Genomic DNA, 13,163 nt, shown 5'->3' on the forward strand with positions numbered 1-13,163 from the left:
AGAAGGAAACTATGGGAAAATGTACAAAGGGTGGACAAGGGAGGGATTGAAACTTTGCAGGACTGTATGGCTATACCATATAGAGTATACCAAAGATAATAATGCCTTAACAAGAAATTCAATTGGATTGGGATCTGGGAAAATAATTCAGGACATTAATGAAGTCAGCCCTTGGAATGACTAGTTCATCTTTTTTCATGGAGCTTTGTCTTGCTCAGTGCTTCTGATACTAAAGATATTACTTGGTGAACTTTTGATCTACTTATTGCAGCATTAGTGGACATTAGAGTTACATTCCAGGTGCAGCAAAGATTTCTTTTTTCAAAAAACAATGTATAATGATTCTCTTAGCTGCTGTTTTTAAAAGCTTTAAGGGGACATGCTTTGTTTAACCATAGGAACAATAACATAGCAATTGTCCTTTTCTTAGGATCTCCAATCTTTTCAACAAAACTTGGGCATGGTAATAAACAACAGCAGTGTTGCAGGAGTGGTAATAAGCTACAGATGTAAGAAATAAGCTACAGATAGTATTCAACTTATGACTGCAATTGGGATGTGTCTTTCTTAGGTTTTTCCAGTCATAAATTATGGCAGCCACATGATTGAACCTGATTTTGTAACACTTTTTGTGACAGTCATTAACTTAATCGTCATGATTATAAAGCAAATCTGTATTAAGCCAATGCTATGTTATAAATGTAAGCGCATATTTCTGAATGGATGGTTTTGCTGGAAATCGACAAAAATGTCACAAATTGGTCACATCACTGTGGGACACTACACTCAGTTGTAAAGGCAAGCCAGCTGCCTGGCACCCAAAATAAGAATCCCAAAACCATTTAGTATTTTTTTTTTTTGCATTTCCAGTTTTTAAAAAAAGTTTAACAGAATAACAGCATTGGAAGGGATTTTGGAGGTCTTCTAGTCCAACCACCTGCTCAAGCAGGAAACCCTATAACATTTCAGACAAATCGTTCAATTTCTTCTTAAAAACCTCCAGTGTTGGAGCATCCACAACTTCTGGAGGCAAGCCATTCTACTGATTAGTTAAAGCACACAAAAGTTCCTGGGCTTTAAAAACAAAAAACAATGAAAATGCAGCTTTTAATATATTTTCTTAGTTATGCCACTAATTTATTTGACACTTTTAGTGTCTTAGATTTTGGACTTACCTGCCATGTCCTCGTAGAAAAGACTGCTCAACATCCACTGAAAGTAAGGCCATAGCTGAGACTGCCTCTGTCTCCTCTCTCTCTTGAGTTTCAGCCAACGTACAGCTAACTGGCATGATATAAGGCTTCACAGACTTCCAGTACTTTCCTAAAGAAAACATACCATAATTTATGGGAAATCTCACTAACATGGTGGTATAAGCCCAAGTAGTTGCTTAAGTTCAACACAGAGAGCTTCTAAGTATATGAGTATGAGTAACTAGGATTCCAAATGACTGCAAGTGAAGTTATGTTTCTGAGCCCTCAGTGCCAAGTTGGAAAGTTCTCTCTCTTTCCAAGGTCTGTGTCACAGCTTTCTGAGAAAGTAATAAACTAAAAAGATCAGCACAGAATGTAATGATCTCTGAGTATCTGAGAAGGAAACACTGAAATTTTTTCCCTATAGAATGAGTATTTTCTATACCAGACATGTCAAACACAAGGCCCGGGGGCCAGATCCGGCCCGCAAAGTGGTTTCATGTGGCCCGCGAAGCCATCCTGGAAACAGTGAGGGAACGGCCCCCAGTGCCTTGGCCCTGGCCCAGAGACCCTCCTTCTGCCAGAGACCCTCAGATCTGTCCCACTCCTGCCCAGGCCCCCATAGGCACCCTTGATGCGAACGATGTAGAGCTGGCCATGCCCACCCAGTAGGCCATACGCACTGTAGCCACACCCACCCAGTAGGCCACGCCCACCCTGGCCATACCCACCCGGCCCCCTGAGGGCAACTGCAATGCTGATCCGGCCCTCAATGAAATTGAGTTTGACACCCCTGTTCTATACTATCAGTATGTTCAAGATCTGGCATTTCTTAGAATTGGAAGATACATTTCTCACAACCTTAAGTAGAAAATGGGGTTGGTGAAAATAAAGAGCAATCCAGAAATGCCTGTGACAGGAGCAGAAACTAGAAAGGCCAGGACAGATCTTTCTAACAGTTATGTCATCAGAACAATCAGGTTTTTTAGTTCTGGATGTTCTTTCCTCTACAAACATCAGGAGATGTACTAGAACAATAATTTATTTGCCATATGATTATATGCATTGGACTTTCCCCTTTTTCTTTTAATGTCTTTGATTCAGTGTTAATTCCAAATGACCACCTTGATAAGTCCCTGAAGTTTTCTTGGCTAGATTTCAGAAGTGATTTCCCCTTGCCTCCTTCCTAGTGTTGAGAGACAGGAACTAGCCCAAGGTTACGCTGCTGGCATTGTGCCTAAAGCAGGATTAGAATCTGTGGTCTCTTAATTTCTAATTCAATGACACCAATCTCTCTCTCTTTGATATGGGGCCATATGTTATAGGGAATGTTATGTATTGAATATACTGTATATAAAGTTGTGTTAATCCCTGCTAAAGTGAAACTAACTTTAACTCCAACTGCTTGTGAAGCTAAAATGAAACTAACCATTAGATGACCCTGACTGTTAACTCCAGCTGATTTTGGAGGGAAACTTTGAACATTCATATTTGGGCAGGTTTCTCAAGTATTGTGATTGGTTAAGGCCCTGTGGGCTCAGAGTATAAATTACAGGCAATTGCCTGCAGTTCTCCAGTTCTAGTTTGAATCAATAAATAATGTTGTAACTATGCTGGTCTGCTCCTTGCCTACTGAAGCCCACTACTCAGACAAAGGTGGGATGCTGCAGAGGAGAGAGCTTCTGCTAGCCAAGAGACTGAAATCACTGTGTGATAGGCTGGGTAAAGAGCCCCGGCAGGCCTAGTTCTCACCCCCTGCCTACTAGTAAGCCACAATGGAGGCACGCTGAAATCATTGGGTGTCAGACCAGGTAAAGAGCCCTGGTGGGACCACGCTCCCTGCCCTGCCTGCCAGTAAGACACACTGGAGGCACAGATATACCTGAGGGATCTGTCCCCAGGATCCCAAAGTTCAGCACAGCTCCAACTGCAGCAGTACAGGTATTAACCAGCACCACAGCGGCCTCCCCAAAATGGCTAAATTGGGAAGGCTCAATGAGTTTGATATTACTCATCCGGAACAATGGAGCTCATACGTCTCCCAAATAGACCAACTATCTACGGGCTAACCAGATCACAGATTATGGCCTGAAGGCGGCAACCTTACTATGTGTCTGTGGACAAGCCACGTTTGATATTGCTGAAAACCTGATAGCACCGGCAAGTATAGAGACTGTGGCCTATGCAGATCTCAAGAAAAAATTAAGGGAACATTTTGAGCTGAAACTCTCAGTAATCGCTTGGTGCCATGGATTCGAGCAACATGAGCAGAGATCTGGGGAATCTGCAGCAGAGATAGAAGACCATCTCTGAGACAGGCTCGTTTGCGGCCAGCATAATAGAGAATTACAGCAGCGCCTATTCGCCATGGAGAAACTGACTTTCCAAGACACATTGAAGGAAGTCATGGCGGAAGAGGCTGCCGGAGGGGCAGTGAAGACTCTCTAGCCACCTAAAACACACACCAGCCCAACAGCGATCCACCACGAGACTGCAGAAGGCTTGGGGGAGGCCAGTGAGAGTGAAGAAATTGTTTGTGGAGAGAGCCACCCAGACGGCCACGCTTCACAGAGCAACCAACTTCCCCACAGAGCTGTGCAAGCTGTGGGGGACAGCAAAAAGAGCAGAGTGCAGATTCCGCACAGCACTATGCTGTGCCTGTGGAAAGCAAGGGCACCTTGCCAGAGTTTGCAGAGATCGTCAGTGGGAAACAAAACCTACGACACAGCAGCACAAGGGGAAATGGCCCCCAGGACAGAACAGAATTGAATACTGCTCAGGAAGGCATAGCATCCAACGTACAGGAGCCCAATGTTCCATCAAAGAAAAGATAAGACTCCAACTAAGACTGCGAGGGGTCCCATGCTCCATGGAGCTAGATACTGGTTCGGCCTGTCCATTATCTCCTCCAGGACTTTTGACCACATTTGCAAATGTAGCTGATGGCGGGTCCCGCTCAAATCTTCGAGCTTAGTGTTAATAGACTTCCAGAATTGCCGTGTTCCCATAAGAGAGGAAGCTACCATTAGAGTACAATTCAGAGAGTTTGAGGGTCCCCTCACCATAGTGGTCATAGCGGGACCGTGCACCAGCCTCATAGGACTGGACTGGTTCGAGGCCCTAGGCATCAGGGTGACGGGCTTCCATCGAACACAAATAACTGATCTAGCCAGCAGTATGCCAACAATATGCTGATGTATTCAGCACAGAGTTGGAACAATACAAAGGGGCACCCATTTCACTCAACCTCGATCCAGCAGTAACTCCAATCTGATTAAAACCGCACAGGGTTCCCTTTGCACTGAAGCCTAAAATTGATGCAGAACTAGACAAGCTGGTACAGTAGGAAGTGCTCCAACCGGTGGACTGTAGCCAGTAGGAAACTCCAATAGTTACCCCAGTTAAGCCTAATGGGGAAGTCCACATCTGTGCAGACTATAAGTGCACCATAAACAAGGCACTACAGCAGCATGCTTCCCCTGTACCAGTAGTGAGCCACATCCTCACTTCGCTCTAGGGAGGCCAAATCTTCGCTAAGTTAGACCTCGCCCATGCTTACCAGCAGCTGCTGGTAGACGACGCTACTGCGGAAGCACAAACAATCGTCACACACAGAGGTCACCCTGGGTCTGGTCGCGCACCAAAGACAAAACATTCCAGGTGGTAAAATCATTGTTATCCTCGGACTCTGTCCTAGCTCATTTCAACAAAAATCTACCAGTAACACTAGCCTGTGATGCTTTGCCATATGGCATTGGGGCAGTACTAAGCAACAAGATTGCCAGATGGTAGAGAGGCCCCCATCGCTTACTATTCTAGAACGTTATCATCGGCTGAAAGAAACTATGCCCAGATAGGAAATTTTTCCAAAAATCTGCTACAGATAAGTTCCAGAATATTCTTGGGAACTTAGAATAGACTTATGGAGCCGACAGCTTTTTCATAGAATACTCAAACAATTTTCAGAATCATTGGAGTAGTGACTTTGAACCTTTTGAGATCCCTATAGACTAGAACTTGCAGTCATATGAAGCAACAAAGAGTCTTGTGTCACTTTGTAGACTAACACATTGAATACAGCTCAAATTGAAAATTTTACTTAACAGAAAGGAATAAGTTAGGAAAACCTAAAGCTGAAATGAAAGTGTGCATTAATTCAAAATTTCAGATTAAACTGGTTGAAATTCCAAAATTTGCTGTAAACATATGAAAAGCATCTTTGATAGTGAACTATTTTTATTTATAATGTTAGGATAAATTAAGAATTTTCAACCACTGTTGTTGTTTTTTTTGCTACACTATGCCGTATGTCTCTAAATAAGGTTATCTTTAAAACTGTCTTGCATCACTTTAACTGGTATGGTTGTATCATATCAAACCTTGGTATGATCCTTGGGAAGTTGGGTGTGAAAACTCCTTTGGTTTCTTTTTTCCAAGTCAAAAATAGTGAATTAATTTCAGCAGACATCTAGTTGTAATATATTTAGTCATGAAGTGAGGTCCTCTACCATTTCCCCAGCCCATGCTTTGCTAGGAGATTGCAAGCAAACATAATCACATATATGAAAAGCCTGTACTAGGTTTCCAACCAGGAAAAGGTGAGTTATTTTTGTTAAACTATATTAATATCCAGCTGTAAATACAATGACTTCAAACTAAACTGGAAGCAACTTGCTTTTTTCCTGCAGCACCTCTAAATCAAGAGACAGGCTTTCTTTTATTTGTGTACCCTATTAGAAGCAGTAAAATAGCTAAGGAGAAGGTAAAAGAAAATTTGCTTGATCAATTTATGCAACATGATAAGGAGACAGTTCCTTTGAAAGAAATTACCAGAACTCCTTAAGTTGTTGCTAGGATCTATATATAATGGAGGATTTTATGGAGATAAAGTCTAAAATACATTACAAAATTAAGATTCCCAGCTGCAACCCTATACCCACTTAACTTAGATTAAATCCCATCTGAACTCAATAGGGCTTGCTTTTGAGTAATGTATGAAAATGCACTAAAAGCATCAGAAAATTGGCTTTTTTCCAACTTGTAAAATTCTTGACATTCCCCACCTCCTCCTATATTTAAGGCACTATAATTGTTAGATCTGGGAAAATATCATGTAAAAAATACAAAAAATTAAAATTGTTATCAAAGGTATACTTAGAGTCTACAGTAAAAAAACAAAGTTATAGAGACATTCCACAATATTCTCACAGAATATTAAGCAACAGTCAGTGTTTTCAGGGAACAAAGTATTCAGTCCAATTTATTTATGGATCTCAGTGTTCACAAAGTGGGTGGGTGTTTCAAGAAAAAGCATATGGGTAAGCAATTCAAATATATTGCCATAGGAATAATACTCTGCTTTGCCATAAATGAAATGATGGTTCACTTTTGAGCTTCTGTCAAGGTATTAAAAATTCAAGTAATAGTAGCTCATAGCTAGAATTCTGGCTTTCTATAACCGCATCCTTCAAACTTCATCTGATTCAAAACTCACAAATGTGCCATTAACAACTGGACAAAGTAGAGACACTTTCACTTTTCCTATTCCTTACAATTAAATCAGCACAACACTCAATGTTCTCATGTTTGCTTTGATCATTTTTTTAATCATTTTTTTTTCTCAGCAGATAGAATGAAAATATATTCTAACACTCACAAAATTGTGTTCAGTTCTTTTTTGTTAACAAAAATGTAAACTATCCCAAATATTTCCCTGTTAGTTGTGGAAATAAGATTTTTTTTGTTATTCCTTTTTCTTTGTCTTTGCCAAATGGCTGTGTTTTGCTTGTTTGGAGGCAATGCAGTTTTCTTGTTGAAGTGGTAGGATTGCGTTTGGGTTACTCAGAAACCTTGTATGGGAACTTTAGTTCTAGAAGAATCTTTTCCATGCAGTTGCAAAAATCCCTTCTGGCTATTGGTACTACCAGGCAAAGGTTTGAAACACCTTAATGTGAAGAAATGAAAGAACTTTACTTTGTTTTACAAATGGAAGAGGCCAACAAACAGCTTTGAAGAGGTGCTTGCATAAACTTTCTTCAAAGAAAAACACCTTTCTGAAGCTTACAAGACTCTGCATGGGATAAAACCATCAATACAGAGCTGATGTGGCAGACTTTGGGAAATCCTACCAGTGGTTAGAAAGACCTGCACTAAAAGACAGCACTGAGGCACTGATTATAGCAGCACAAAAACAGGGACCAAGCAGCAGTTACAAGAAGTGGGTCTAGCTCACTTGAAGGATCCAAGGTGCAGACTCTACAGCACTGGTGTCAAACTTGTCACATCACGTGATGTCTTGCGACGTATCACGACTTTTTTTTTGCATTGCTGGAGCTGGGGTGGGCACAGCATCCATATGTTGTAACTGGCCCATGGGCCAGCAGTTTGACACCCCTACTGTACAGAAAGCATCAACACATAATGGCAGGGCATTAGATAACAAGCAGAAACAGCATACACTGAATGGCACAACAAATGTTCTTGTACACAATACACAGCTAGACCTTCCTAAATCCAGATGGGAATCCCATAGAAGAATGGAGAAACTAAGATTTGATGAGACTTCCAGATCCTGACAGACACATGGGTGCTAGCCAATCTACCAGACATTATAGTAATAAATAAAGACTAAAAGACAGCAATGGTGATAGATGTGGTGCCAAGGATGAAAGAATATGAGAATCTAAAGAAATACCAGGGCTTAAAGGAGAACTTGGAGAGGATATGGAAAATAAAATAGTCCCAGTCAATGTAAGAGCCCTTCGGATTGTGACTCCTAAACTGGGAGAGTGGCTCCAAGAGAGCACAGGAATAACACCAGAACTTTCTGTGCAGAGGAGTACAGGGCTAGGAACAGTTAACATATTGTGCAGAAGCCTCAAACCCCTAGATCTCTGGTAGAGGACTTGAGATTGAAGACACATACCATCCGTAAGAGGAGAAGCTATTAAATAAAGATATTAATATAATTTAGGAATCAAAACGATATGACGCTGGAAGATGAGCCCCTCAGGTCGGAAGGCGTCCAATATGCTACTGGGGAAGAGCAGAGGGCTAGTACTAGTAGCGCCAGAAAGAATGAAGCGACTGGGCCAAAGCCGAAAGGACGCTCAGCTGTGGATGTGTCTGGTGGTGAAAGGAAAGTCCGATGCTGTAAAGATTTTTTCTCCACAGGAACCTGGAATGTAAGATCCATGAATCAAGGAAAGCTGGACGTGGTCAAACAAGAGATGAAAAGACTAAACATCGACATCTTAGGTATCAGCGAACTAAAATGGACAGGAATGGGTGAATTTAATTCAGATGACCATCAGGTATACTACTGTGGGCAAGAATCCTTCAGAAGAAATGGAGTAGCCTTCATAGTCAATAAAAGAGTAGGAAAAACAATACTGGGATACAATCCTCAAAATGACAGAATGATCTCAGTTCGAATCCAAGGCAAACCATTCAATATCACAGTAGTCCAAGTCTATGTCCCAACCACCAGTGCTGAAGAGGATGAAATTGACCAGTTCTATGAAGCACTACAGCACCTTATAGAACTAACACCAAAAAATGATGTTCTTATCATCATGGGGGATTGGAATGCTAAAGTAGGAAGCCAAAAGATAACTGGAATAACAGGCAAGTTTGGCCTTGGAGTGCAAAATGAAGCAGGGCACAGGCTGATAGAATTCTGTCAAGAGAATACGATGGTCATAGCAAACACTCTTTTCCAACAACCCAAGAGACGGCTCTACACATGGACATCACCAGATGGTCAACACAGAAATCAGATTGACTATATGCTCTGCAACCAAAGATGGAGAAGCTCTATACAGTCAGTAAAAACAAGACCAGGAGCTGACTGTGGCTCATACCATGAGCTTCTCCTTACAAAGTTTAGGCTTAAACTGAAGAAAGTAGGGAAAAGCACTAGGCCACTCAGGTATGAATTAAATCATATCCCTGTTGAATATACAGTAGAGGTGACAAATAGATTTAAGGAATTAGATCTGATAGACAAAGTGCCTGAAGAACTATGGACAGAGGTTCGCGACATTGTACAACAGGTAGCAACCAAAACCATCCCAAAGAAAAAGAAATGCAAGAAAGCAAAATGGCTGTCTGAGGAAGCTTTGCAAATAGCTGAGGAAAGGAGGGAAGCGAAAGGCAAGGGAGAAAAAGAAAGATACGCCCAATTGAATGCAGAATTCCAGAGAATAGCTAGAAGAGATAAGAATGCCTTCTTAAATGAACAGTGCAAAGAAATAAAAGAAAACAATAGAATAGGGAGGACCAGAGATCTTTTCAAGAAAATTGGAGAAATGAAGGGAACGTTTAATGCAAAAATGGGCATGATAAAGGACCAAAATGTCAGGGACCTAACAGAGGCAGAAGAGATTAAGAAGAGATGGCAAAATTACACAGAAGAACTATACAAGAATGAGCTTAACGTCCCTGATAATCACAATGAGGTGGTCACTGACCTCGAGCCAGACATCCTAGAATGTGAAGTGAAGTGGGCCTTAGAAAAGCTGAGCAACAACAAAGCTAGTGGAAGTGACAGTATTCCAGCTGAGCTATTCAAAATCTTAAAAGACGATGCAGTAAAAGTGCTACACTCAATTTGCCAGCAAATTTGGAAAACTCAACAGTGGCCACAGGATTGGAAAAGATCAGTTTACATTCCAATTCCAAAAAAAGGCAGTGCCAAAGAATGTTCAAACTATCGCACCATTGCACTCATTTCTCATGCTAGTAAAGTCATGCTTAAAATCCTACAAGCTAGACTGCAGCAGTATGTGGATCGAGAACTACCAGAAGTACAGGCAGGATTTCGAAGAGGCAGAGGAACTAGAGATCAAATTGCGAACATACGCTGGATCATGTAGAAAGCTAGGGAGTTCCAGAAAAACATCTACTTCTGCTTCATTGACTATGCTAAAGCCTTTGATTGTGTGGATCATAACAAACTGTGGCAAGTTCTTAAAGAGATGGGAGTATCAGACCATCTTATTTGTCTCTTGAGAAACCTATATGCGGGTCAAGAAGCAACAGTGAGAACTGGACACGGAACCACTGATTGGTTCAAAATTGGGAAAGGAGTCCGGCAAGGCTGTATACTGTCGCCCTGCCTATTTAACTTATATGCAGAGCACATCATGAGAAAGGCAGGGCTAGATGAATCAAAAGTTGGAATTAAGATTGCCGGAAGAAATATCAACAACCTAAGATACGCAGATGATACCACTCTAATGGCCGAAAGTGAAGAAGAACTAAAGAGCCTCTTGTTGCAGGTGAAGAAGGAGAGTGCAAAAGTTGGGTTGAAACTTAACATTAAGAAAACCAAGATCATGGCATCTGGCCCTCTCAATTCCTGGCAAATAGATGGGGAAGAAATGGAGGTAGTGACAGATTTTATTTTCCTGGGCTCCAAGATCACTGCAGATGGGGACTGTAGCCAAGAAATTAAAAGACGCTTGCTCCTGGGGAGGAAAGCCATGGCAAATCTAGACAGCACACTAAAAAGCAGAGACATCACCCTGTCAACAAAAGTGTGTATAGTCAAGGCTATGGTCTTCCCAGTTGCAATGTATGGCAGTGAAAGTTGGACCATAAGAAAGGCTGAGCGCCAAAGAATTGAGGCCTTTGAACTGTGGTGCTGGAGAAGACTCCTGCGAGTCCCTTGGACTGCAAGGTGATCAAACCGGTCAGTCCTAGAGGAGATCAATCCTGACTGCTCTTTAGAAGGCCAGATCCTGAAGCTAAAACTCAAGTACTTTGGCCACCTAATGAGAAGGAAGGACTCACTGGAGAAGAGCCTAATGCTGGGAAAGATCGAGGGCAATAGAAGAAGGGGACGACAGAGAATGAGGTGGCTGGATGGAGTCACTGAAGCAGTAGGCGTGAGCTTAAATGGACTCCAGAAGATGGTAGAGGACAGGAAGGCCTGGAGGAATGTTGTCCATAGGGTCGCGATGGGTCGGACACGACTTCGCAGCTAACAACAACAATAATTTAGGAATTATAATTTAGGAATTTGAACAAGCCGGCCTGGCCTGAAGGGGGATGGGTTGGGTTTTTATCTCATTTTTAATATCTGTATTTATTGTTTTTAGCTGGGCATATGTTTAATTTTCTTTTAACTTTTGTATTTTTGTATTTTTTATATATCTGCCCTGTTCACCGCCCTGAGTCCTTCGGGAGAAGGGCGGTATATAAATAAAATTATTATTATTATTATTATTATGCACTTTCAGCTTTGACAAGGTCTATTTTCTGCCCAGCAAATTCCACAAAGATGCACTGTTGGCCCTTGATACAAAAAGATGGTGTATTCTTGACATTATTCAAACATGGGTCTGTAAACCCCTGTATAAAAGTTATCATCACTCTTCTGAAAAAACATTTCACATCAGGAGCCCTGATCCACCTGTCTTTATTTTCTAAGAAATTATCTGCATTAAATTATAATACATATTTATTATATTATACATAATTACTATAAATCATGAATAATACATATATAAATAATAATGACCTTTTCCCCCAATTACACTAGCAAATGAGTAATTGGAAAGATAAGCATCTACAAATCAGGTCAATATCTGAAAATAACTGAGGGAAATATGGACAGTGGCAAAACTTGACAGTGGCTTCATATTGGATCAATCAAGAAGGTCAAATATTTGCAGCATAAGAACAGGCACTACGAACAACTGAATAAAAATGAAAATTCAAAGCACTGAAATGTTTGTAAAGAGAAAGATGAAACTCTTCCCAAATTCTATCAAAATTATTCAAACAAATTATAAGAAAAGACATAAACACTGACCAAAATGGTACCATGGGATTTATGTAAAAAGTGTGGATCTGATGTCATAAAATATTGATGTGACTTTCAACACTGGAAAAAAGTTCCAGAATGATCATGTGATTTTTTTAATATATTGCTGAATTTATATAGACCAACATTCTAGGACATAACACTCCATACATCACAATAATTGATGACTACAAGTTTAACTTACAAATGTACTAATAGCAAACCATAATAGTGTAGCTGAAAAAGAACTGAAAAACGTTGGGATTTAACAATGAAATACAGAGTGTATAGAGAAAATCATCATTTAACACCATAGCTAATAGTAGAGTCACAGGAGCTAAAATAGAAGAGTTGTCAAAATGGCTGAAAACATTAGCCTTATTCACCTGCACAACATTCATTTCACAAAAACAACCATAATTAGAATTGTATACATATTATGGCAATACTTGGAATATTTTGGAAACCCACATACTGTAAGAGCAGTATGTATTTTTAGAGAACAAAAAATGGTGATCATCCATATATCTAGAAAAATAAAAAAATAAATTGAAAGGGGATATAAAATATATTCTGGCATTGCAATCAATGCTAAGGAGCAATCGCTGTTAGGTGCTTTGTTATTTGCCTCAATTTGGCTTCAAAATTCAAAGCTCTAAAGATTATGGGCTCTAAAATGAGCCCTATCATGCATTTAGGTATGTTAAGTTCTTCAATATATTTTCAACTGCAATCAATTCTTCATATCTTTCAATAGGAACAGTTGCCCAGGTATTGAAAGTTTATGAGTGAGCTGCCAATAGACAACAACAACAACAAAAAATCTGAAAACTTCTATTAATTGAGGGAGAAAGAAGAATCCACCAGATGACTATATGGTGCTGTTATGCTATGACTAGTAAGAAAAAATGGATTGTTTACATATCCTAAAAAACTATTCAGGTAATAAAGGCAATATTAAATGTTTAGGGATGAGTAAATCCCTGAAACTTACTATGAATTGCAGTAGATTTTTGCAAAGAAACTATTGCATTCACATTAGGTGTTTGATGAAGGATGTCTTCAGAGATGGGTTCCAACTGGAAAAAAATAAAAGAAATCAATAGTAAAGGGTATGAATATACTGAAAATTCAGTGGAAGCAAAAACACATCAAAAATA

General features: G+C 40.3%; 1 protein-coding gene across 1 annotated transcript in view; it reads right to left on the reverse strand.

Annotated features, from left to right (window-relative positions):
- Positions 1-13,163, reverse strand: part of LOC310650197 (histone deacetylase 9-like) — a gene marked incomplete at both ends in the record, with an annotated part of 188,845 nt that overhangs the window by 19,321 nt on the left and 156,361 nt on the right. The window contains 2 exons of the mRNA XM_083379028.1: positions 1,176-1,323; positions 12,998-13,082. Coding sequence (XP_083235154.1) covers positions 1,176-1,323; positions 12,998-13,082 — 233 coding nt within the window. The remainder of the gene's footprint in view (positions 1-1,175; positions 1,324-12,997; positions 13,083-13,163) is intronic.

Source organism: Vipera ursinii (genome assembly GCF_947247035.1).
Source record: "Vipera ursinii genome assembly, chromosome: Z".
In the NCBI taxonomy this organism is placed as follows: Eukaryota; Metazoa; Chordata; class Lepidosauria; order Squamata; family Viperidae; genus Vipera; species Vipera ursinii.